This window comes from Myxine glutinosa, chromosome 13 (assembly GCF_964187855.1).
Source record: "Myxine glutinosa chromosome 13, kmMyxGlut1.1, whole genome shotgun sequence".
NCBI lineage: Eukaryota > Metazoa > Chordata > Myxini > Myxiniformes > Myxinidae > Myxine > Myxine glutinosa.
This window is the reverse complement of record NC_136273.1, coordinates 72,232,734-72,259,800: the sequence shown is the minus strand read 5'-3', so window position 1 is coordinate 72,259,800 and position 27,067 is coordinate 72,232,734. Positions and strand designations below refer to the sequence as shown.

The 27,067-nt window shown below is 46.4% G+C and overlaps 1 protein-coding gene across 12 annotated transcripts in view; it reads left to right on the top strand.

Moving 5' to 3' along the window:
• Positions 1-27,067, top strand: part of NAALADL2 (N-acetylated alpha-linked acidic dipeptidase like 2) — a 466,559-nt gene that overhangs the window by 287,841 nt on the left and 151,651 nt on the right. For all 12 annotated transcript variants that reach the window (XM_068134602.2, XM_078767634.1, XM_078767636.1 and 9 more), the window contains 4 exons: positions 7,447-7,578; positions 7,773-7,887; positions 23,956-24,072; positions 24,261-24,405. In XM_068134602.2, the coding sequence (XP_067990703.2) occupies positions 7,447-7,578; positions 7,773-7,887; positions 23,956-24,072; positions 24,261-24,405 (509 nt within the window). The remainder of the gene's footprint in view (positions 1-7,446; positions 7,579-7,772; positions 7,888-23,955; positions 24,073-24,260; positions 24,406-27,067) is intronic.

The window sequence follows — 27,067 nt, the reverse complement described above, 5'->3', positions numbered from 1 at the left end:
TAACTCCAGAAACTGTGTGGTTTCTTGTATGGGATGAGGGCATCCCATACAAGAACCCCCCCCCCCCCCCCCCCCCCAGTTACGTTTCCAGATCTGTCTGTAGACCACAGACCACAGATGTGATGTTGTGTGTGGCAAACCGCAGTCAGAATCAATGTGGCAATAACCTGTGTGGCAGGTGGTTCCTGCCCTTGGTACCAGACCAGTTGAGGGGTCTCATCTTTAATAATAAAAGGCAGTGTCCGTCTGTCAGTGAAGTCCCACAGGCCATTGGCAGAACCATGGCAGGCAGGACGAGGATAGTTCTCATGCTAATGAAAACGTATTGGTGTCACTTTGTACTGCAAGGCCAATCACCGGCTTCGCTGTGGCCTGTGGGACTTGAATTTGGTGCCGAAGAGGCACATATGGCTGTTTTATTGTCATTGCAAGTTTTCTGCTGTTACTTGTACCGAAATGCAATAACATGTTGAGTTTGGTAGTTTCAAAATGAAGGCCACCATAATTGACGTAATGCCCTATGAAACAGAACCTGATTGCACGGATTTAGTAATGCTGTGACCGCCATGTTCAAATCCTTTTTGAAAGTATAGTCGCTGAAGGTGCGACAACAGCAAAGGAGAAAAGGGAAAAGCACAACCAGCTTGAGGTTTATTCCGAAACATGAGGCTCAGAAAGTCCAATTCATTTTAGGCACGGAGTAACTTTTGACAATGACTGACACAGGCCACACATACTCAAATCTTGAAGAAGAAGAAAACGTGTGTGTATATGTGTGTGCCATTGGTTGTTATCTCCATTTGCGGGTTTCATGTGGTGGAACGGAGACCTCCCAGAACCCAAAGTATCCTCCTCTTCGGTAAGGGATCACGGTTCATGGACCAAGCTGTTCAACCTTTTCCGAGTTTTGTTCCAAGGGATCTTTTCAGGATCGTCACCGAAACCCAGATTGCCTCCAGTTGTACTTCATTTGTGGTGATATTCCCGGGATGGTTTTTAAATCACAGTGAAGTTCTTCTTCATCACTCCTGTTGCTCCAATTATCACTCGTACAATTTCGATGCTCTTCAGCTTCCAAGATGTCTTGACCTTATTTTTGATCAGTATTTGGTCATTTTCTTGATTTCTGTGTTGTTTAGGCCAAAATCGCTGGGTACTGAAATCTCAATCATCAATGCTGTCTTTTCCTTTTTGTTCCCGAGTACAATGTCCGGACGCAATGCTTTGTTTTCTATGTTCAGTTCGATGGAATCATCAGGTCGTACGTGAGCATGACGTCCTCATTTTCAATGATTGTCCTTGGTTCGTGTTTCCATGAAGTTTCTGGTACTGGGATGTTTAAATTTTTGCAGATTTGACAATGAATCACTTTGCATACTTTGTTGTGCCGTTGTGTGTAAAGTTATTCTGACAAAAGTTTTTTGCATCCTGAGAGAAGGTGACTAGTACTTTCTGTTTCTGTCTTGCAGAATCTACACTTGTCCATCTGGCTCAGTCCCACCATATTTTTAACCCCAATGGTCTAGTGTCCCTGACCTTGGGCGTTCATTATAATTCCTTCGCCGTGCCAGTTGAGCTGACCTCTTCTTAGCCATTCCAATGAGCCTTCTTTGTCTATCCCTGCTCTGTCCAAACTTTTTTGTATTTTCCTGTACTCGTGTGTGTGTGTATGTGTGTGTGTGTGTGTGTGTGTGTGTGTGTGTGTGTGTGTGTGTGTGTGTGTGTGTGTGTGTGTGTGTGTGTGTGTGTGTGTGTGTGTGTGTGTGTGTGTGTGTGTGTGTGTGTGTGTGTGTGTGTAAGTTGCTGTTGGCTGCTATCTCCACACATGGGGTGGGTGTCTGGAGGTGACACGGAGACCTACCTGGTCTAATTGTATCCATCTTTGTGTGTGTGTATTGTATGAGTGTGTGCACATACATGCGTATTTGCACGCACACACTCTATCCCTCGTTGCATTGAACTGTACTCACTACACAGTCATAAAGCAAACGGCTTCAATTTTTGAGTCGACCACGCAACTCTCACATCATTCCATCACAGGCTCATCTGGAGTTCATAATTGTGTTTCAGGTTTATATAAAGTCAGCGATCTCATTCGCTTGCAAATACGGCCTACTGCTTGATGGGTTTCACCTCTTGGTTGATAATCCCATCCAACGCTTTTGGTAATCAGGTTTGTGTGATCGTGTTCTTCCTCCCCTCTCCCCCATCTTCTCGGTGAGTGTTGCAATTCTGTGATCACTGTTATTAATGAGGGGCCTTTGTGGTCAGGCTTTTGATGACTGTTTTCATTTCCACTCACCGACTGGGCACTGCTGTAGAAAAAAAACACAAGCAAACAGGTCTGCCACCTTCTCTGATGGATGATTCGATGTGCAGTGGTAAAGGTGTGGAAATGTACCAAACCTTGTCCTGCTCCCCAAAGTACACCTCGCCATAACATGACCAAAATTAGTCGAGGCACATGCTGAGAATAATGGCAAAGGGCACCTGCCCTACCCTTGGTCCTTTTTATCTGATCGATTGCCGGCTTCAAAAAAAAAAAAGGTGCAAAAGCTGAGGGGTAGGGGGAAAGGCCTTGATAAATTAACTTTGAAGGACAAGCTCCCCATTGCAAGTTGTAAAAGTGTTTTCTGACTTAGTTATTTTGCAAGGCCCGAGGCCTGGAACGAGGATATAAAAAGAAGTGCAAGCAATGATGGTGAGACAAAGGAGAAATTCGGAAGGCCTTGAGTTTTTATAGCCACTTTCAAGGTGTCTGTACGTGGTCCCGTGGGGTTTTCCGTGGTGAGATTGAAACGGCAAGGGCAGAAAGAACAAAAGTGTCCCTAAGTGATGAGGGCAAATAGCTGCCTTAACTCTCACAGCTTTTAATTATCTAGGAAGTATCGCACTTTTCTCTCACACTTTCAGATGTGTATATCCTATCCTTTACACCCACACTGCAGCTTTTGCAATAGCTTTCTCTTTACGTACTGTTATATATATTTATATATATATATTTTGGTAATCAGGTTTGTGTGACATATATATTGTTGCGGTTGTGCCATAAAGGCAAACCCCCTATAGTTAAAATTGCACGACAACATGTAGCATGCAGTAGTTAGTTATGTCTTATTGAATGTAAAGATTAGCCCTTTCCCATTGTGTAGTAATGAAGACCAATATGCGTTGAGTTAGGCAGGACTCTTCAAACCTTCGTTGGTTAAGGGAAGCCATTTAGATGTGCAGGAAGGCGTGGCCAAAGACGGAGCCCTGAATGAAAGGAGGAAGGAGGACTAAAACCTTCCTAGAAGGAGGAAGGATTGAAGGCCAGCATGCGACAAATCTGAGCCAATGGAGAGGCTGTGGAACATTTTGAAGGGCGTGGGCGGGTCTGATAAAACCCCCGTCCAGCGCATTATCATTCTGTGATAATGGCTAAGTTTGTCCGTGCTCTTGGATTTCGCAGCGCACAGGACGACATCTCTCTTTGCTTATCGGATTTTGCTGCGCTACGACCTCCTGTTCTGAACTCTTGCCTTTTCGCCACGCCCACGACGAGACCTCGCTTGCTTTTTCGTATCTCCCACGACACGTTTTTAGCCTTTGTGTTTTTGTCGACACCCATCGCTTCTTCACCGATCTTTTGCGCCATCCGGCTGACCTGCAAGCGTTGGCTTTCTACATGACTCACCTGAGCTGAAGTTTGTCTGCCTGCATGGCAGCTTGTCCAACCTGTGCTAAGTTTGTCCGTGCTGACTTCAAGGCGGCGTGGCGGTTCGTCCTTCGGACCTGACCTCGTCCAGGCTGCACGTGAGGACCGAACTGCGCACACCAGAACACGTGGCCAATTGCGAGGCAATCCCAGCACGTACATCGGTACGCCCTTAACCAGAGTGCTATTCCCTGAGTGAGTGTGTCAGAGTGTGAAGGCGCCAGTGGGGTTTATAGTAAGTAAGACTTGATAAGCTGTATCTTTTGTGTATTCTCTGTGCCTTCAAAATAAAAGGCTGTACATTTGATTACTTTCCAACCTGTTCGGAAACGTCATTTCTCCATTGGCCGAGCATCATCCGAGACCGAATTTGGCTCGAATCGGGTTCATAAATCACGTCAGGTAACGCCGCTTTCCACACCGTGCAAATCCGTTCGGCACGCAATTGAATAAGGTGTGTGAAAGCGAGGGTTCGATCCCCGGTTTCTCCGGTCACGTGTCTTGAAGGTATTTGGGAATATTGACCAGAAAACTCTTCGGCACGTGGCTGGGAGATTGGCGATCGGAATTGCTTAACAATCCGTCAACCACGAACTTAGTCGTGGACGGCGGCCTCAGTGGACCCGGAGTTTGAGGAGGAGCAGGACATAAACCCCCCTTAGTACGTCGACGAACCCGGGATACGCAACAATATATATTGTTGCGGACGCGGTTAAAGATGTTGTTTTACCGAGCGGTTGGTATTGCCGCGACCGAACAGTTATTCCCCGATTAGAACCCGATTCCACCCAAACGTTGGCCGGATCGCACCGCGGCTGCTCAATGAGGGAAAAGACTAAAACGACGAATGCAAAGAGGAAGACGAAGGCAAAGAAAGGTTTGGAAATACTACTAAATTTATTTACTATTTACACACATAAGCAAAAAGACAGCAGTCACGTTTATTTACAGCACATAAGACGCAGGTGACACAGTGCAAATACTAGCTTACCTACAGTCTTAATTAACCCAGGACAGAACAAACAAAAGACAGACTCACGCGGGGAATGATGACAGGAATCGCAGGAGGTGGATGGCTGGAGGTGAACGCTTGGTGGAGCCAACGCGGAGCTTGGTGGAGCTTTGGTGGAGGTGAACGCTTGGTGGAGCCAATGCGGAGCTTGGTGGAGCCTTGGTGGAGGTGAACGCTTGGTGGAGCCAACGCGGCTGGTGGGGGGTTGGTGTGACGGGTTCTCTCTCCTTCCCTCACAAGCTTCAGGACTCTTTCTCTCTCTTTCTTAGTCCCACCCAGTCCAACAACTTCCTCTCTTGCTTAGTCCAACTCAAGGCCTTTCTGTCTTCTGATCTCCTCCCTCCTCGACTCTCTCCGGGGGCCTCTGCCTCGGGTTATATAAGCCCCACCCTTGACCCTTTGCGAACCTCCCCAAAACGTTCTCTCTCCGCCCTCTAAAGCCAGCCCCTCGTTCTGGGTTGGTCGGCAAGGGCTGGTTCACTCCTCCCCTCTATGATGAGGTGGGGACCCGCCTTTCTTCCCCAACCCTGCCTCGTGGTCAATGGCGGATGAAGGGAAAACCGCCCAAAATGCAGTTGGCAATTGACGAAAAGGGGGAATGGAGGTTTTGGGAATGGGAATGAAGGGAATCTATCTCTTTCACTTGGTGCAATGGAGTACTTCTATTAATGGGAGACACAGCCTTACCCTAAAACACAGAATAAGATATAACTATCGAACAGGGGTATTCTATGATTGGCTGACGTGTATGCTTGTGGACTAATTACCGAGACGCCCTTTTTTCCTTTATACAACTCTGGAGGCAGGAGGGGTCATATCCAACAATGTTCATCACCATCTCCAATATAATACAACACAATCAAAAAAATGCAATCCTCATATCCGCAACAATATATATATATATATATATATATATATATATATATTATGATAATATATATATATATATATATATATATATATATATATATATATATATATATATACACACACACACACACACAGTCGTGGCCAAAAATATTGGCACCCTTACACTTTTTTCAAATAACTCACAATTTTCTCAAAAAATAAGTTGAAATTGACAAAAGTATTTGGTCTCCACAATTCTTTATGTCGCTATTAATATTACAGAACATTTGTTTTTGATTTAGAACTTAATATATCCTTTTAAATCAGAAAATGAAAAGAAATGGCATTGACAAAATTATTGACACCCAAGACTTAATATTTGGTAGCACAGACTTTGGACAAAATAACTGCAGTCAAGCACTTCCTACAGCCATGAATGAGCTTCATACACATCTCGACTGGCAGCTTGGCCCACTTTTCTTGTGCAAACTGCTCCAGTTATCCCAGATTTGAAGGGTGCCTTCTCCCAACTGCTGTTTTCAGATCTCCCCACAGGTGTTCAATGGAATTTAGATCTCCACTCATTGCAGGCCACTTCAGAACAGTCCAGCGTTTTGTCTTGAACCATTCCTGGGTGCTTTTTGAAGTGTGTTTGGGGTCATTGTCCTGCTGCAAGACCCATGACCTTCGACGGAGACCCAGCTTTCTAACACTGGGTTGAAAATTGTGCTCCAAAATGTCTTGGTAATCTCCTGATTTCATGATGCCATGCACACCTTCAAGGCACCCAGTGCCAGAGGCAGCACAGCAACCCCAAAACATCACTGAACCTCCTCCATGTTTGACTTTAGGGAAGGTGTTCTTTTCTTTGAAGGCTTCATTTTGTTTTCTGTAAACATAGAGATGATGTGCTTCAGCAACAAGCTCTAATTTGGTCTCATCTGTCCACAGGACATTTTCCCAGAAGGATTTTGGCTTGTTCAGGTGTGTTTTGGGATTCTCTCTCATCAGTGGGGTCCCCCAAGGTCTCTTACCATAGCAACCCTTTCATTGAGTTGGCCACTGATGCTGCGAGTTGAAACTGTCATACCTTGTGTCTGAAGGTCAGCTTGAATCTATTTGGCAATTGATCGAGATGCCTTCTTCACCATTCGAATAATCCTTCGCTGCAATCTTCAATCATGTTTCCTCTTGTGGCCCGCCACATCCAGGGAGGTTGGCTGCAGTGCCATGGGCCTTAAACTTTGTGATAACATTGAGTACGGTGGACACAGGAGCATCAAGGTCTCTGGAGATGGACTTGTAGCCTTGAGATTGTCCATTCTTGGCTACAATCTTGTGTCTGACCTCCTCAGACAATTCTCTGGTTTTCTTTCTTTTCGCATGCTCATTGCGGTACACACAGTGGCACAAAACAGCAGAATGACTCTTTTTCTCCATTGAAACTGGTTGAATGAGTGATATTGATATTGCAGGCACCTGCAACTCACCACAGGTGAGTTCAATTCCAAATTAAAGGAAAATCACCTGCTTGAAATCTACTTATTTCTAACGATTTCTAAAAGGTGGCAATAATATTGTCCGGGCCATTTTAGGATTTCTGTGTGGAATAACCTAAGATTGAGTAATTTTTTCAGCTCTTTTGTTTTGTTCCACTGCAAACCAAAGAAATACATATGTGGATCCCAAAATATTTTTTAATTTCCACAATTTTCTGGAAGAAATATGAATAAATCGTAAAAATGTGCAAGGGTGCCAATATTTACGGCCATGACTGTATATGTTTTGTGAATACGTACATTTGACACTAAATACACCCTGTGTTTCTTCCAAAAAAAAAACCAAAAAAAAACCGAGAGACTTATTTGGCTGTTCCTGCTTGTTTCAGTGGTCAGTTCCTGGGCAGCGAACACCAAACGGTGCAGTGGCTGCGGCTGCAGTGGGAACAGGCTGGCCTGCAGGACGTCAAGATTACCGAGCATCCGGGGTTCAGGATCAAGCAAAGAAAGGTCAAGTTTTGGTAAGCACGTCGGGAATGTCCAAGAAACAAGCAAATTGCATTGATCTACCAGAGATCCAGTGTGTCGCTCCGAGTGGCAGAAGGCGGGTGACCCACTGAGCTAAAGCGGTTGTTTTTGTGTTCCCTTTATGCAAATTGAGGATATTTCGGATTTCCTCACATTCGTTCTCCAACGACCCTCCATATCTCTGCAGGATGCTGAAGCAAGAAAGGGAGATTGTCTCTGAATGGTCCTGCTTTCTCAATTCTGGAGAGTCGTGCTCATCTGATGAATATGGAAACACTTCCACGAGAGACCTTCCGAACCCTGTAATGTACAATCAGTTTGATTGTGACATTTGAACACAATCCATGATTATCTCACAAAGCAGGGACTTTTGCATAATGCTCATATTCATTTTATAACCGACCTTGCATTATCCATCACTAGCGTGACTCGTCGTTTCAGAGGGATAGGCATCTTTGACCATTTTAGTGTCTTTTGAGTCTACATGGTGTTTTGGGTCTTCAGGGTCTTTTGGATCCTCTGAGCCTTTAAAGGTATTTTGGGTCTTCAGGGTCTTTTGGATCCTCTGAGTCTTTAAAGGTATTTTGGGTCTTTGGGGTGTTTTGGGTCTTCAGGGTCTTTAAGGATATTTGTAGTCTTCAGGATATTTTGGGTCTTCAGGATATTTTGGGTCTCCAGGGTCTTTTGGGTCTTCGGGGTCTTTTTGGTCTTCGGGGTCTTTTGCGTCTTCTCAGTCTTTTGGGTATTCGGGGTGTTGTGGGTCTTTAGGGTATTTTGGTTCTTTTGGGTCTTCGGGGTCTTTTGGTCCTTCTGGGTCTTCGGGGTCTTCAGGGTCTTCGGGGTCTTTTGGGTCTTCGTTGTCTTTTGGGTCTTAAGGGTCTTTTGGTTCCTCTGGGTCTTTAAGGATATTTGGGTCTTTGTGTTTTGGGTCTTTTGGGACTTCGGGGGGGTTATAGGTCTTCGGGGTCTTTTGGGTCTTTGGGGTCTTTTGGGTCTTCGGGATCCTCTGGGCCTTTAAGGGTATTTTGTGTCTTCAGGGTGTTTTGGGTCTTCGGGGTCTTTTGTGTCTTTGGGGTCTTTTGTGTCTTTGGGGTATTTCGGGTCTTCTGGGTATTTTTGGTTCTTGGTCTTTTGGTCTTTGGTCTTTTGGTTCTTCGGGTTGTTTTGGGTCTTCGGGGTGTTTTGTGTCTTCAGGGTGTTTTGTGTCTTTGGGGTGTTTTGGGTCTTCAGGGTCTTTTGGGTCTTCGGGGGGGTTTTAGGTCTTCGGGGTCTTTTGGTCTTTTTGGGTCTTTGGGATCCTCTGGGCCTTTAAGGGTATTTTGGGTCTTCAGGGGTCTTGGTGGTATTAAGGGTCTTGGGGGAATTTAAAGAGTCATCAAATGTCTGAGGTGTCTCAGTAGTCTAAACGTAATTAAGAGGGTTAATTAAGAGGGTGTTAATAATTTTATTTGAAGAAGAAGACGATTTGGTCGCATACATAACCATATACGTTTGCTCCATTATAATAAGATAATCAATTTTTTTTTTTTGGCCATCGGCCTAAAGACAATTTCGCCTTTCTTGGATCATCAGTTCAATGGAAACACTGAATATAGGTGTTGGTGGCAATGGGGGTTGTAGCGTCTAATCGACTGAAGAAGATGCAGCCATATCAAGTGCAATTTTTGGTTTACATCTCCTTGTTTTACTCGAATTGGTTAGATGGGAGTAAAATCGTGGTAAAATTGTGAAAAACACAAAACTTGCGAATTGTGTATTGAAGTTTGCAAACACGTTTGTTAGCACCATGACCAATATGTGAATGGTGCGAAGCAGGTGACTGCAACAAATGCATGGAGTTAAACCAGGCAATCATCTTGGATGCAACATTTAATGGTTGATATGACCAGGCCAAAATTATCTATACATACATACATCGAGCAGTGCAAGCCATTCATGATGTAAACAATAAGAGCTTACAGGTAATGTGTAAGGTGAGCTTCAAATGGAGTAAGTTTTTGTGAGCTGAGGATGAAAAATGGGTTTAAATGGGTTTAAATCCGATTTAAATTGGTTTAAATGGGTTTAAATCGGGTTTAAATGACTCGGTGGAAAACGCATGGAAGTAATTTTTTTAAGATGGAGATCAAATGCCCTTTTTGCATGAAATAGAGGAGAGGGTGTGTTTGACGCAGATATCGTTACCACCCCAAGCGCTCTCCTCCCATGCATAGTTCAATCTAGAAAGGTACTAGGTAGAGCGCATACCTTCGCCAGGCTGAACCTTTTGCGTTTTGTATCCCACTGATGAGCCGGATCTAGATCTGGACCTGAACCAAAATCAAATTGCCTTATTCTTGTTTAGTATTTGAATCTCCACCAAAATCGAATCGATTCTTCCTTGTCACACACCCAACCTGCCCATCAAATTCTGTCCAAATACGTCCACAACTCTTTGAGATATCCTGCTCACAGACAAACATACACGGGCAAAAATACAACCTGCATCCACCTAGGGTGACGGAGGTAATGACTTTTGCAAATCCAATGACAAATTCCCATATGATGAACAATGCTGCAACACATGCATTCGGCTAAGCATGTCGACTACATGATTGCAGCAAGGCCACAGAGCTCACCTGGGCAATCACCAGCACTCCAGTATCTGTCTCTCCTTTACTCTGTTGAATCTAACGCTCTCGACATTATTGGACTCGCAGGCAGGTCGGTGGTCTCTTTGTTTTCTACTGTCTATTCTCGAGCATTGCTCCCTCTATGGAACTAACGACCTTCCAGAATCTGTTCTATCTCATTCTTCCATCCAGGATTTCAAGCTGGCAGTGTTCCGTCATCTCATGCCCACCCGGCTCCTAATCCTGACCCATGATCCTTATTATACCCACTTACCTCTATCTAACCCAACCCTCTTACTTTCTTATTTCTGTGTTTCGTCTCATGTTTCCACTTCTCTCCCTTTCCTGTTCGTTTATCCCATTGCTACTTGTGCCAAATTGTTGCCCATCGCCCCACTGTTAATTTAACGTTGCTTTTCCATGAGCCTCCGGGGCACCTCCGGGACACAAAGGTGATCCCGGGGGAGGAGGCTGTTTCACAGCACCACTTGGTTGTCTGCGACATAAGGGTGAAAGGTGCGAGGAGAGCTCGGCGGGTGAAGTACCAACCGAGAATGAAGGTGTGGAGGTTGAAACAGGTGACAGTAAGGGAGTCATTCAAAGAGAGGCTGAGTAGGGTCGAGGATGATGTGGTTGAGCTTGAACGTGGTTGGATGTCAATGAAAGATAGTCTGTTGGGAGCCGTTGGTGAGGTATGTGGATGGACAAAAGGACCACCGAGGCACTCGGAAACATGGTGGTGGGATGATGAAGTTGGAAAGAGGATTGACGAGAAGAGGAAGAAGTTCAAGGAGTGGCAGAAGGCGAAGGGTACGGGAGCAGAAAAAGCAGAGCATGAAAGTTATAAGGCAGCCAAGAAGGCTGCAAAGAAAGAAGTAGCAAAGGCGCAGGAGACATGTAGGAAAATGTTCGGAGAACGCTTGGATTCGGAAGAGGGTCAGAGAGCGGTATTCAGGATTGCAAAGCAGATAGCGAAAGAGAGGTGTGATGTGATGGGGGTGAGTTGCTTGAAGGATGAAGTGGGACAAATCGTTGTGGACCCAGATGGAATTAAAGGAAGATGGAAAAGATATATGGAAATGCTGTTGAATACAGAGAATGAATGGGATGGCAACATAGAGAGTAACCCAGTTTTAGGACCGGCAGAGAAGATAACTGAGAAGGAAGTTGAGGAAGCGATAAAAGCAATGAAGAGTAGAAAAGCGGGAGGGCTGACGGGAGTTGTGGGAGATATGTTGAAGGCAGCAGGAAGTTGGGGTGTGAAGAGAATGACAGAGATCTGTAATCTGGTGGTGAAAGAAGGCCGCATTCCAGTGGATTGGGAACTGAGTACCCTCGTCCCTCTATACAAGGGGAAAGGTGACCCTCTAGAGTGTGGCTCGTACCGAGCGATAAAGTTATTGGAGCATGGAATGAAGGTATTGGAAAGGGTGTTGGAGAGGAGGATAAGGAAGAAGGTGAAGATCGACGAAAGCAGTTTGGATTTATGTCAGGAAGAGGAACGACAGACGCGCTCTTTATTGTGAGGCAGTTGCAGGAGAAGTACATGGAGAAGAGGAAGAAGTTGTTTCTTGGGTTTGTTGATCTGGAGAAAGCATTCGATAGGGTACCATGCGAAGTATTGACATGGGCATTGAGGAAGTTAGGAGTGGAGGAATGGTTGATCAGAGCAGTGATGGCAATGTACAAAAGAGCGTGCGCAGCTGTAAGGACGAAGGACGGGAACAGTGGTGAGTTTGAGGTGAAGGTGGGAGTGCATCAGGGGTCGGTACTAAGTCCACTACTATTTGTAGCTGTGATGGAAGTGCTGGCTCAGAATGTAAAGGAGGGTTTACCGTGGGAGTTGTTGTTTGCAGATGATCTGGTGTTGATTGCGGAAAGTATGGATGGACTGAAGGAAAAGATGAACACGTGGAAGGAATGTATGGAGACAAAAGGTCTGAAGGTGAATATCGGAAAGACGAAGGTGATGGCAAGTGGTAAAGCATGTGGTGAGGTGGAAAGAACTGGGAAGTGGCCATGTGCTGTGTGCAGGAAGGGTGTCGGAGTGAACTCAATTCAATGTACAATGTGCGCTGAGTGGGTTCATCAAAAATGTAGTGGTCTGAGAGGGTCATTAACCAGTGTGGCAGCTACATTCAAATGTAAGGTGTGCACAGAGGGAGCTGCAGATGGAGGAAATGTTGAGTTGGATCTTGGAGACGGCGTGAAGCTGGAAGGTGTGAAAACATTTTGCTGCCTCGGAGACATGCTGAATGGAGAAGGTGGATCAGACACGGCAACGGTGGCTAGAGTGAGATGTGCATGGAAGAAGTTTTGGGAACTGAGTGGCGTGCTGATGAGGAGGGGAATGTCGTTGAAGCTGAAGGGAAAGGTGTATGCTGCATGTGTGAGAAGTGTTATGATTTATGGGAGCGAGACATGGGTCATGAATGTAGAGCAGCAACGAAGGCTGGAAAGGGTGGAAATGCGAATGGTTCGGTGGATGTGTGGAGAATCGTTGAGAGAGATGATGAATTGCGAAAGATGATGGGAATAGAGCCTGTGACGGATGCTGTGAAGAGAAACAGGTTGAGATGGTTTGGTCATGTGTTGAGGAAGGATGAAAGTGACTGGTTGAGAAGAGTGATGGAAATGAATGTAGAAGGAAGTAGAGGACGGGGAAGACCGAGAAAAACTTGGCTGAAGGTGGTCGAAGATGAAATGCGGGCAAGGGGGTTAACAGGGAGAGATGAAGAAAATGGGGCAAAATGGAGAAGATTGGCATGGGGACCGCAAGGCTAACCCCCGCTCTAGCAGGGAAAATGGCCTTAAAATGCCTGTTGTGTTGTTGTTGTTGTTTTCCATGAGCCTCACACTTGCATTAAATAAATTTAAAAGCATCTTTCCGAGCATGCTGAAGGAGACAGGTCGATGGACAAATGTGGTTGTCAGTTGGAGTTTTGATCATACCTACCTTTTTCAATATGGCAGTTTTGTCATGGTGGTCAGGGTTAAAATGATAATTTTTTCCAGTCTATGTGGTTCTTCATATTGTATCAAATTTCTTTTTCCCTCAATGTGCAATGTTTGTGTGGAAGAAATGTTTGTGAAATTTTGCAGGCCAAATACCAGACAAAATGGCAAATTGGACTGGACATACAGTGCACACACATTTGGCAAAGTAGCTGATATGATTACTGTGTACATCTAGCTGATGATGTGATGATGTCGAGTCTCCTTGGGCAATGATGGCGTGTTTGCCATTACATTGCCTTTCTATGGCTGGTATACACGAGGAAGTGTGTGGTATAGACGGGGGTCGCCACTCCTCTCCGTCCCTCTGCTGGCCGTTGGGGAATTTACCCTCTTCCGCCCGTTCTGTTGGAGTCGACTGGAGTCTCATCCACCAGATGTGCAGAGCCATCTGCCATTTAAACCGCATGGCTGAAGACCGTTACCCTGGTAAGGGGGGCTGACATTTACAACACCTTGCCCACAGGTGACCTGGGGTTATGCAAGGCAGGGGCATCCATCTCCCTGAGGTATCAGCAGACATCGGCATACCCAACCTAACATCTAGCTGAAAGGAGCTGTCTTATTGGTCAGGCTTAAAAGGCAAAAATCACTCACCTTAGTTGTCTCTACCCAGGAGGTCCAGCAGTTCAGATGTAACGATGCCCAAAGGAAAATGCCATCCTGCTGTTAACACATCATACAAGTGGTTGGAATTGCTGCGTCTGTGTTGGTAACGTGGTTTTTGTTTTTTTGTTTTTTTATGCTGAAATGTCAGCATAATCATAACGATCATCACAAATCCCAGGATAGGCCTCTAATTGATTGAATCTCTCTTTACCACAATGAGGGGTCTTTTTGTCAGCAAGCCGAGCAACGCCGAGCCTTTGAAGGCCGAACAACGCCGAGCCCTTGAGAGACGAACAACGCCGAGCCCTTGCAAGACGAACAACCCCGAGCCCTAACAAGACGAACAACCCCGAGCCCTTGCAAGATGAGCAACGCCGAGCCCTTGAAAGATGAGCAACGCCGAGCCTTTGAAGGCCGAGCAACGCCGAGCCTTCGAAGGCCGAGCAACGCCGAGCCTTTGAAGGCCGAGCAACGCCGAGCCCTTGAAAGACGAACAACGCCGAGGCCTTGAAAGATGAGCAACGCCGAGCCCCTGAAGGCCAAGCAACGCCGAGCCCTTGAAGGCCAAGCAACGCCGAGCCCTTGAAGGCCGAGCAACGCCGAGTCCTTGAAGGCCGAGCAACGACGAGCCCTTGAAGGCCGAGCAACGCCGAGCCCTTGAAGTCCAAGCAACGCCGAGCCCTTGAAGGCCGAGCAACGCCGAGCCCTTGAAGGCCGAGCAACTCCGAGCCCTTGAAAGCCGGGCAACGCCGAGCCCTTGAAGGCCCAGCAACGACGAGCCCTTGAAGGCTGAGCAACGCCGAGCCCTTGAAGGCTGAGCAACGCCGAACCCTTGAAGGCCGAGCAACTCCGAGCCCTTGAAAGCCGAGCAACGACGAGCCCTTGAAGGCCGAGCAACGCCGAGCCCTTGAAGGCCAAGCAACGATGAGCCCTTGAAGGCCGAGCCCTTGAAGGCTGAGCAACGCCGAGCCTTTGAAGGCCGAGCAACTCCGAGCCCTTGAAAGCCGAGAAACGACGAGCCCTTGAAGGCCGAGCAATGCCGAGCCCTTGAAGGCCGAGCAACTCTGAGCCCTTGAAGGCCGAGCAACGCCGAGCCCTTGAAGGCCGAGCAACGCCGAGCCATTGAAGGTCAAGCAACGCCGAGCCCTTGAAGGCCGAGCAACGCCGAGCCCTTGAAGGCCGATCAACGCCGAGCCCTTGAAGGCCGAGCAACGACGAGCCCTTGAAGGCCGAGCAACGACGAGCCCTTGAAGGCCGAGCAACGACGAGCCCTTGAAGGCCGAGCAACGCCGAGCCCTTGAAGGCCGAGTAACGCCGAGCCCTTGAAGGCCGAGCAACGCCGAGCCCTTGAAGGCCGAGCAACGATGAGCGCTTGAAAGCCGAGCAACCCCGAGCGCTTGAAAGCAGAGCAACGCCGAGCCCTTGAACCCCGAGCCCTTGAACGCCGAGCCCTTGAAGGCCGAGCAACGCCGAGCCCTTGAAAGCCGAGCCCTTGAAGGCCGAGCAACGATGAGCGCTTGAAAGCCGAGCAACCCCGAGCGCTTGAAAGCAGAGCAACGCCGAGCCCTTGAACCCCGAGCCCTTGAACGCCGAGCCCTTGAAAGCCGAGCAACCCCGAGCGCTTGAAAGCAGAGCAACGCCGAGCCCTTGAAGGCCGAGCAACGCCGAGCCCTTGAAGGCCGAGCAACGCCAAGCCATTACAGGCCGAGCAACGCCGAGCCCTTGAACGCCGAGCAACGCCGAGCCATTGCAGGCCGAGCAAAGCCGAGCCCTTGCAGGCCGAGCAACGCCGAGCCCTTGAAGGCCGAGCAACGCCGAGCCATTGCAGTCCGAGCAACGCCGAGCCCTTGCAGGCCGACCAACGCCGAGCCATTGCAGTCCGAGCAACGCCGAGCCCTTGCAGGCCGAGCAACGCCGAGCCCTTGAAGGCCGAGCAACGACGAGCCCTTGAAGGCCGAGCAACGCCGAGCCCTTGAAAGCCGAGCAACGCCGAGCCCTTGAAGGCCGAGCAACGATGAGCGCTTGAAAGCCGAGCAACCCCGAGCGCTTGAAAGCAGAGCAACGCCGAGCCCTTGAAGGCCGAGCAAAGCCGAGCCCTTGAAGGCCGAGCAACGCCGAGCCCTTGAAGGACGAGCAACGCCAAGCCCTTGAAGGCCGAGCAACGCCGAGCCCTTGAAGGCCGAGCAACGCCGAGCCCTTGAAGGCCGAGCAACGCCGAGCCATTGAAGGCCGAGCAACGCCGAGCAACGCCGAGCCCTTGAACGCTGAGCCCTTGAAGGCCGAGCAACGCCGAGCCATTGCAGGCCGACCAACGCCGAGCCCTTGCAGGCCGAGCAACGCCGAGCCATTGCAGGCCGAGCAACGCCGAGCCCTTGCAGGCCGAGGAACGCCGAGCCATTGCAGGCGGACAACGCCGAGCCCTTGAACGCTGAGCCCTTGAAGGCCGAGCAACGCCGAGCCATTGCAGGCCGAGCAACGCTGAGCCCTTGCAGGCCGAGCAACGCCGAGCCATTGCAGGCCGAGCAACGCCGAGCCCTTGCAGGCCGAGGAACGCCGAGCCGTTGAAGGCCGAGCAATGCCGAGCCCTTGCAGGCCGAGCAACGCCGAGCCCTTGAAGGCCGAGCAACGCCGAGCCATTGCAGGCCGAGCAACGCCGAGCCATTGCAGGCCGAGCAACGCCGAGCCCTTGCAGTCCGAGCAACGCAGAGCCATTGCAGTCCGAGCAACGCCGAGCCCTTGCAGGCCGAGCAACGCCGAGCCCTTGAAGGCCGAGCAATGCCGAGCCCTTGAAGGCCGAGCCATTGCAGGCTGAGCAATGCCGAGCCCTTGAAAGCCGAGCAACGCCGAGCGCTTGAAAGCCGAGCAACGCCGAGTGCTTGAAAGCCGAGCAACGCCGAGCGCTTGAAAGCCGAGCAACGCCGAGCGCTTGAAAGCCGAGCAACGCCGAGCCCTTGAAGGCCGAGCAACACCGAGCGCTTGAAGGCCGAGCAACGCCGAGCCCTTGAAGGCCGAGCAACGCCGAGCGCTTGAAGGCCGAACAACACCGAGCGCTTGAAAGACGAGCAACACCGAGCGCTTGAAAGCCGAGCAACACCGAGCGCTTGAAAGCCGAGCAACGCCGAGCGCTTGAAAGCAGAGCAACCCCGAGCGCTTGAAAGCAGAGCAACGCCGAGCCCTTGAAGGCCGAGCAACGCCGAGACCTTGAAGGACGAGCAACGATGAGCGCTTGAAAGCCGAGCAACCCCGAGCGCTTGAAAGCAGAGCAACGCCGAGCCCTTGAACGCCGAGCCCTTGAACGCCGAGCCCTTGAACGCCGAGCCCTTGAACGCCGAGCCCTTGAACGCCGAGCCCTTGAACGCCGAGCAACGCCGAGCCATTGAAGGCCGAGCAATGCTGAGCCATTGCAGGCCGAGCAACGCCGAGCACTTGAACGCCGAGCCATTGCACGCCGAGCCCTTGAAGGCCGAGCAACGCCGAGCCCTTGAAGGCCGAGCAACGCCGAGCCCTTGATTGCCGAGCAACGCCGAGCCATTGCAGTCTGAGCAACGCCGAGCCCTTGCAGGCCGAGCAAGGCCGAGCAACGCCGAGCCATTGCAGGCCGAGCAACGCCTAGCCATTGCAGGCCGAGCAACGCCGAGCCCTTGCAGGCCGGGCAACGCCGAGCCCTTGAAGGCCGAGCAATGCCGAGCCATTGCAGTCCGAGCAACGCCGAGCCCTTGCAGGCCGAGCAACGCCGAGCCCTTGAAGGCCGAGCAACGCCGAGCCCTTGAAAGCCGAGCAACGCCGAGCCCTTGAAGGCCGAGCAACGATGAGCGCTTGAAAGCCGAGCAACCCCGAGCGCTTGAAAGCAGAGCAACGCCGAGCCCTTGAAGGCCGAGCAACGCCGAGCCCTTGAAGGCCGAGCAACGCCGAGCCCTTGAAGGCCGAGCAACGCCGAGCCCTTGAAGGATGAGCAATGATGAGCGCTTGAAAGCCGAGCAACCCCGAGCCCTTGAAGGCCGAGCAACGCCGAGCCCTTGAAGGCCGAGCAACGCCGAGCCCTTGAAGGCCGAGCAACGCCGAGCCATTGAAGGCTGAGCAACGCCGAGCCATTGCAGGCCGAGCAACGCCGAGCCCTTGAACGCTGAGCCCTTGAAGGCCGAGCAACGCCGAGCCATTGCAGGCCGAGCAACGCCGAGCCCTTGCAGGCCGAGCAACGCCGAGCCCTTGAAGGCCGAGCAACGCCGAGCCATTGCAGGCTGAGCAACGCTGAGCCCTTGCAGGCCGAGCAACGCCGAGCCCTTGAAGGCCGAGCCATTGCAGTCCGAGCAACGCCGAGCACTTGCAGGCCGAGCAACGCCGAGCCCTTGAAGGCCGAGCAACGCCGAGCCATTGCAGGTCGAGCAACGCCCGAGCCCTTGCAGGCCGAGCAACGCCGAGCCATTGCAGTCCGAGCAACGCCGAGCCATTGCAGTCCGAGCAACGCCGAGCCCTTGAAGGCCGAGCAACGCCGAGCCATTGCAGGCCGAGCAACGCCGAGCCATTGCAGGCCGAGCAACGCCGAGCCATTGCAGGCCGAGCAACGCCGAGCCCTTGAAGGCCGAGCAACGCCGAGCCATTGCAGGCTGAGCAACGCCGAGCCCTTGAAGGCCGAGCAACGCTGAGCCCTTTAAAGCCGAGCAACGCCGAGCGCTTGAAAGCCGAGCAACACCGAGCCCTTGAAGGCCGAGCAACACCGAGCGCTTGAAAGCCGAGCATCACCGAGCCCTTGAAAGCCGAGCAACACCGAGCCCTTGAAAGCCGAGCAACACCGAGCCCTTGAAGGCCGAGCAACACCGAGCGCTTGAAATCCGAGCAACGCCGAGCGCTTGAAGGCCGAGCAACGCCGAGCCCTTGAAGGCCGAGCAACGCCGAGCCCTTGAAGGCCGAGCAACACCGAGCGCTTGAAAGCCGAGCAACACCGAGCCCTTGAAAGCCGAGCAACACCGAGCCCGTGAAGGCCGAGCAACACCGAGCGCTTGAAAGCCGAGCAACGCCGAGCCCTTGAAGGCCGAGCAACACCGAGCGCTTGAAAGCCGAGCAACGCCGAGCCCTTGAAGGCCGAGCAACACCGAGCGCTTGAAAGCCGAGCAACGCCGAGCCCTTGAAGGCCAAGCAACACCGAGCCCTTGAAGGCCGAGCAACACCGAGCGCTTGAAGGCCGAGCAACGCCGAGCCCTTGACGGCCGAGCAACACCGAGCGCTTGAAGGCCGAGCAACACCGAGCGCTTGAAGGCCGCGCAACGCCGAGCCCTTGAAGGCCGAGCAACACCGAGCGCTTGAAGGCCGAGCAACACCGAGCGCTTGAAGGCCGAGCAACACCGAGCGCTTGAAAGCCGAGCAAATTCTGTTCTGTTCACCACTGTCTCAGATTGTCCCCAATCCAAAACCATGATCTTTGCTGCCCTCTTCAACCCCCTAAATCTCTCCCGAAGCCCTCCCCCTACCAAGTTTCCAGTTTTTTCCTTCCTGACAGTTTCCTTCTGTGTGCAATTTGTCCACCCTCCCCCTACCCCCCCCCCCCCCCCCCCCCCCCGTGTCCCTTCCTGCCTCCGATTCCTCCCCACACCCATTATTTGTCAAAGTCTCCATTTATCTTGTCCTACAACCCAGCTGTTGGTGTCACCCCCACTCCCGCCCCCTGTACTATTCCTTTTGTCCAGTTATGTCCTGCTCCGTTCAGTGTTCCAGGTCTTCCATGAACCTCGAGTCTGTATGCAAAAAATAATAATATTCTTCCTTGCACTGGGTAGCCAGAAAGTATTATTTTTCATGTTTATATCAACATACCTGTTAAAAATCTAGAGGCAAAAGCTCTAGATTTTTTATGATTTTTAACATGAGCTCTAGATTTTTTATGATTTTCAACATAAGCTCTCGATTTTTTATGATTTTTAACATAAGTTCTAGATTTTTTATGATTTTTAACATAAGCTCTAGATTTCTTTTATGATTTTTAACATAAGCTGTAGATTTTTAATGATTTTTAACATAAGCTCGAGATTTTTTATGATTTTTACCATAAGCTCTAGATTTTCTTATGATTTTTAACATAAGCTCTAGATTTTTTATGATTTTTAACATAAGCTCTAGATTTTTTATGATTTTTAACATGAGCTCTACATTTTTTTATGATTTTTAACATAAGCTCTAGATTTTTTATGATTTTTAACATAAGCTCTAGATTTTTTTTGATTTTTAACATAAGCTCTAGATTTTTTATGATTTTTAACATAAGCTCTAGATTTTTTATGATTTTTAACATAAGCTCTAGATTTTTTAATGATTTTTAACATAAGCTCTAGATTTTTTATGATTTTTAACATAAGCTCTAGATTTTTTATGATTTTTAACATAAGCTCTAGATTTTTTATGATTTTTAACATAAGCTCTAGATTTTTTTATGATTTTTAACATAAGCTCTAGATTTTTATGATTTTTAACATAAGCTCTAGATTTTTTATGATTTTTAACATAAGCTCTAGATTTTTTATGATTTTTAATATAAGCTCTAGATTTTTTATGATTTTTAACATAAGCTCTAGATTTTTTATGATTTTTAACATAAGCTCTAGATTTTTTATGATTTTTAACATAAGCTCTAGATTTTTTATGATTTTTAACATGAGCTCTACATTTTTTTATGATTTTTAACATAAGCTCTAGATTTTTTATGATTTTTAACATAAGCTCTAGATTTTTTTTGATTTTTAACATAAGCTCTAGATTTTTTATGATTTTTAACATAAGCTGTAGATTTTTTATGATTTTTAACATAAGCTCTAGATTTTTTATGATTTTTAACATAAGCTCTAGATTTTTTATGATTTTTAACATAAGCTCTAGATTTTTTATGATTTTTAACATAAGCTCTAGATTTTTTATGATTTTTAACATAAGCTCTAGATTTTTTTATGATTTTTAACATAAGCTCTAGATTTTTTATGATTTTTAACATAAGCTCTAGATTTTTTATGATTTTTAACATAAGCTCTAGATTTTTTATGATTTTTAACATAAGCTCTAGATTTTTTTATGATTTTTAACATAAGCTCTAGATTTTTTATGATTTTTAACATAAGCTCTAGATTTTTTATGATTTTTAACATAAGCTCTAGATTTTTTATGATTTTTAATATAAGCTCTACATTTTTTATGATTTTTACCATAAGCTCTAGATTTTTTATGATTTTTAACATAAGCTCTAGATTATTTTTGATTTTTAACATAAGCTCTAGATTTTTTATGATTTTTGACATAAGCTCTAGATTTTTTATGATTTTTAATATAAGCTCTAGATTTTTTATGATTTTTAACATAAGCTGTAGATTTTTTATGATTTTTACCATAAGCTCTAGATTTTTTATGATTTTTAACATAAGCTCTAGATTATTTTTGATTTTTAACATAAGCTCTAGATTTTTTATGATTTTTGACATAAGCTCTAGATTTTTTATGATTTTTAACATAAGCTCTAGATTTTTTTATGATTTTTAACATAAGCTCTAGATTTTTTATGATTTTTAACATAAGCTCTAGATTTTTTATGATTTTTAACATAAGCTCTAGATTTTTTATGATATTTAACATAAGCTCTAGATTTTTTTATGATTTTTAACATAAGCTCTAGATTTTTATGATTTTTAACATAAGCTCTAGATTTTTTATGATTTTTAACATAAGCTCTAGATTTTTTATGATTTTTAATATAAGCTCTACATTTTTTATGATTTTTACCATAAGCTCTAGATTTTTTATGATTTTTAACATAAGCTCTAGATTATTTTTGATTTTTAACATAAGCTCTAGATTTTTTATGATTTTTAACATAAGCTCTACATTTTTTATGATTTTTAACATAAGCTCTAGATTTTTTATGATTTTTAACATAAGCTCTAGATTTTTTATGATTTTTAACATAAGCTCTACATTTTTTATGATTTTTAACATAAGCTCTAGATTTTTTATGATTTTTAACATAAGCTCTAGATTTTTTATGATTTTTAACATAAGCTCTAGATTATTTTTGATTTTTAACATAAGCTCTAGATTTTTTATGATTTTTAACATAAGCTCTAGATTTTTTATGATTTTTAACATAAGCTCTAGATTTTTTATGATTTTTAACATAAGCTCTAGATTATTTTTGATTTTTAACATAAGCTCTAGATTTTTTATGATTTTTAACATAAGCTCTAGATTTTTTATGATTTTTAACATAAGCTCTACATTTTTTATGATTTTTAACATAAGCTCTAGATTTTTTATGATTTTTAACATAAGCTCTAGATTTTTTATGATTTTTCACATAAGCTCTAGATTTTTTATGATTTTTAACATAAGCTCTAGATTTTTAACTAATATGTTGAAAGTACGTTATGGAGTCAAAAGGACCCCGCACTCTATTGCCTTCACTTCAGGCAAGTCAAATGGACCTTCTACTCCATCACCTTCATCTCGATCACTTCCTTTACCTTGGGAAAGTGTGCTGCCGAAAAGCACTCACCAGTTTCGATGAGAACAGTGTGGTTGATTTGGTGTGACTGTCCTGGTTTGCAGTCAGGGTGACTTTTGTGGAATGCGGAGATTTCCATTTTAACTTCAGGTGTGGCGTTGAAGAAAGAATAAGTTATTTGAGTTGCATCATGGGAACATTTATAAATTGACCTTGCTCGAGTGTTTGACTAATTTCCCATTGGGTCCTGTGGGAAGTGGAATGCTCTTCCCTGATATATCTAGAGTCCCATTACATTTTGTGAAGTAGTTTTCAAATCCATTCTGAAGCACTTTTTCAAAGTTCAAATTATTTGATTTAAAATAAAACTATTCCCTCACAAAGTTGAAATGAACCTATTTTTTTTTCTTCCCTCAAATTCCATCCACCCATTTGTTAGAAGACCTTGAAGATTGTGTAACCCCCGAAATTGGGGACAACAATTAATTCGTTGTTTTATTGAAATATATTCCTTTGATACTCACAGCTGTGCTGTTGCTGCAGTGCCCCGTGTATAGGACAGAGCATGATTTTGGAATTTGTTCGGTGTGTTCAAGATAACTCACCTACTCCTTGCGAAGTACACCGTGGCATCTTTAACGTCCACTAACTAATGCTGGCGGACGAGACTCTCGGTTTGACATCCATCCGAGGGACGGCACACACATTGAGGCCTCACCTTACTTGTAAAATACCAGGATGAGAGTCTGTATCTGAGTAACAGAACAGAACCACCTTTTGAGGCCATTTTGCCCCGCAGAGCAGGGGTTGGCCTTTTTTGGTCACCGTGGTCCCCTTTTTGAAGCCATGTTTTATGGCCGGATGCCCTTCCTGCCACCAACCTGTTAGTCGCCTCTTGCGACACACAGGGAATTACCAGTGAACTGGTACTCAATTTGTGGACCTCGAAAGGATGACAGGCTGAGTCAACCCTCCTGGCGTTAATTCAGCGTTAATTCGTTAATTCAGCGGCACCCTAACCGCTAAGCCAACACCAGGCTATAATCTGTATCTGAGTCTGGATTCAAATCCAGGCTACACAGCTCAGAGGCGAATGTGCATACCTGTAGGCTAACCTGCCCAACCTACTATCGTGACGGTGTTAAGCTACTGGAACCAGTGCCCCTCACCATCCACCAACTCCTCCACCGCAGTTGGCAGTTGGGGGGGCCATACATACATATCTCATGAAATTGGAATTGAGGTGGGGTTACTGATCCAAAGGTCGATGATAGAGTGGAATGATATCACATGCTCTATCCATTTGTCCAATGTGTGCATGGCTAGCAAATTATATATATGTGTTATTACTGAAACTTTCTGTTTTTAACCTTCCTATTAAGAAATAATGTTTCAAGTGCCTGTGCTTTGATTACGTAATGGTGTCACAGCATTTTGAAAATAATTAAACCTAGGGATTCAAAATGCAGGCAGAAAAGAGTTCCTTCATTGGTAGTCTGCCCAAATAATCTACCGTATTTCTACCGGTTTAGCAAAGAGCTGTTTTAAACCCCCAACACATGTTCCATTTTGTATACCTGAGCAATCGGGGCCCATTGAAGGCCTGTCTATGGCTTGTTGATATCCCCGCTGATTTGTGGCTCTCCTTCGCTCCTGTGCAGGCCGAGGTAATAAACGTCTGGTACGGGCGTGACTCTGACCTCAACATGTCGCGCATTGTAAATTTGACCGGTCGCATCGTTCTGCTAAAGACAGGCTATGCCCCGCTGCTATTTAAGGTAAGATGCACACGGTGTGCGATTCCCATTGATGATTTGCACATGAGCACACCACTCGAGTAAATGTGAATTGAATACCATTGCAGGAATTCTATTTTTTACGAATACCTTTTTTCCTTTTTTTTCTGGCATGGGCTAAACAACTGTTTTTAACCAGTCTTTGTTGTTGTCCTTTTGTCTACCTCCAGCTTCGAATACTAGCAAAGCTGGAGGCCCATTGGGCCTTGGTCTACACAGACCCGAGCTGCCCTCCTGCGAGCGATGGTGTTTTCCTGGGGAGTGGTAAACGCGTACAGCACATCTCAGAAGAAGATGACCGATGGCAGGACACAGGTTAGTCCTTGCATTAAAAAACAGCAACTTGTGCGCAAATGTGTTCATTATATGAGTTAGCTTTCAAGGAACTTCAGCACAGGAGGATGCCTCTAGGCCCATAAACACTCTAGTGTTGCCAACCTATGATCGTTTGTCCATGCGCTGTCCTTTTTAAATGCTGAGCATCAATCAAGGAAGCTGTGCGTACCATTTTTAAAGTTTTTGGTATGACTAGGCCGGGGTTCAAACCACTGACCTTCGCAGACTCAGAGCGGAGACTCCACCATGTCTGGATGCAGGGTTGTCATTCTTTATTTTTGAAGGTAGCTTTTTGTTTCTCCCCCTCCTCGACCAACCCCTCCCTCTAGCTCCCTCCATCGTCTTATAGTATTAGGCCCAGTTGCATAAAGCATCTTTATGGAAAGATTTGAGGATTTACTTAAATATTTCCCCTTAAGGACACCCTTAATTTGAGGATTGTTGCATATACGAATATTCCTTAAGTTTTTCCTTAAACTCAAGGATAATGGAAAGGGAAATTAAACTTCCTGAAGGATAAGGGAATTGTATGCAACCGGGCTTTAAGGCTCATGGAGGAGCTTGTACATGAATGTATTCAATGTAGGAATAGGCACAAAAAGCCATGATGAACAAACCAATAACATGAGTTGTCAGGGACAAAGTAGCCATTGGACAAAGTGACTGAGTAGATGGAACTTTAACCTGGGATTCCAGCACCATGAGCCATGTGCTCATTGGGCAATACTAAACTAGCCCACATTGCTCGAGTCTTGATCATAATCCATGCTCCACCTTTAATAGCATAACTTGCTGCAGAGTAAATTGTCTGTGGCCAACTGTCCCCAAGAGCTCGTCCATACGAGCTTCGTCAACCGCTAAATGATCCAATGTGTGCTCATAAGAATCGCAAACCACCTTCCAGTACAGGCCAGGAGACGCTTCCTGCTTTTACGTTGGACTGATGTCCAAGGTTTACAATCGGTAACGATTGACTCACACCTTTGGCTGAAGGTTGAACGTGGACCTTGACCAATGGCTTTTTGCAGCTTTACTGATGGTAGCCAAAGACGTTTCAGCTTTGGCCTACCTTTATGTAGCCTGTGTACTATCTTATCAGTGTCTCCACACATGTCATTTTGTCTCGTGTTATCGCTTTGTTTGTCATGCCTGTCCTTGCCTTTTCATCTTCACATTTTACTTTGTGTTTTCTTTATCTTCTAACTATGTGATGACTGTCACTTTTCAATTGCTCTTTCATACAATGCCATGGGCGCCTGCTTCTCTTTCATGATTATTCTTCTCTTGTGACATGACTCAAAAGGAGAGAAAAATGGGGGGAGATTACATCGAATCCACCAAAAAGAATTTCGCATGACTGCCCATCATTCGGTCGAAGGTCGTCAAGGCCGGGCAATGGGAAATTATTTTATTCGTGTGGTGTTGATCAGAATAATGGGAATAGTTGGTTTGGTTATTCATGCCAAAGTGAAATGCGATGACTTTTGCCTCATCCGCACATCTGTAGCAAACCTGTTTGTGCATTCTGATATTGTACAATTAAGAAATGCACATCAAATACCAAATTACTCGGGGTCTGTCTTGTCTCGATCTATCTCTCTCTGCCCGTGTCTCTTATCGGTCTCTGTCAATTTATCTAATTCTCCACTTTTTGTGTACATTGTCGAGGCCCGTCGTGTGCTAGCTCTTCCATGAGCCTCGACTATGTATAAAATAAGAGAATTGTTAAAAGAGTATATGGGAGATTTTGCCAGATTGTCTTTTCAGAGAGAGAGTGAGAGTTTCAGATACACTACATGACCAAAAGTATGTTGACACCCCTTCTAATTAGTGGATTCGGCTGTTTCAGCGACACCCATTCCTCACATGTTTATATAATCAAGCACACAGCCATGCAATCTCCATAGACAAACATTGGCAGTAGAATGGGCCGTACTGAAGAGCTCAGTGACTTTCAACGTGGCACCGTCATAGGATGCCACCTTTCCAACAAGACAGTTCGTCAAATTTCTGCCCTGCTAGAGCTGCCCCGGTCAACTGTAAGTGCTGTTATTGTGAAGTGGAAACGTCTAGGAGCAACAACAGCTCAGCCGCATAGTGGTAGGCCACACAAGCTCACAGAACGGGACCGCCGAGTGCTGAAGTGTCTCTCGTCTTGTCTCGTAGCGCGACTACGTAGACGTATTCGTCTCGTAGTGAAGTGTCTCGTAGCATATTGTTACGCAACCGCGATTAACACCACAGTTGCGGATGGCCGATTGCGAGGCTTTACACTCCCGAGGCGAAAACTCAATGGCAGATTCCAAATCAACACAAAGTTAAACGCGCGGAATGGCGGACACAGCAAGCTCCGCAGCCTTATCTATTAAAATGAAACACCCAGGAAACTGCGTTCAGATATATACAGAAAATAATATAAGGATTTATTATTGAAAAGTAATAACAGTGAAAAAAGCACGCGCCGGTAATACTAATAACTAATAAGCCTAAATTGGGATCCCACGCACAACATATTCCAAACACGATACGAGGGAGATGAATACAAAAATAACACGTCTTTTAGTTTTATGCAAAGTGTATTCGCGGGTACGGCCTTATCTCGTCCTTGTCGTCTTGGTGGCCGCCGTCCAACACCCGGCTC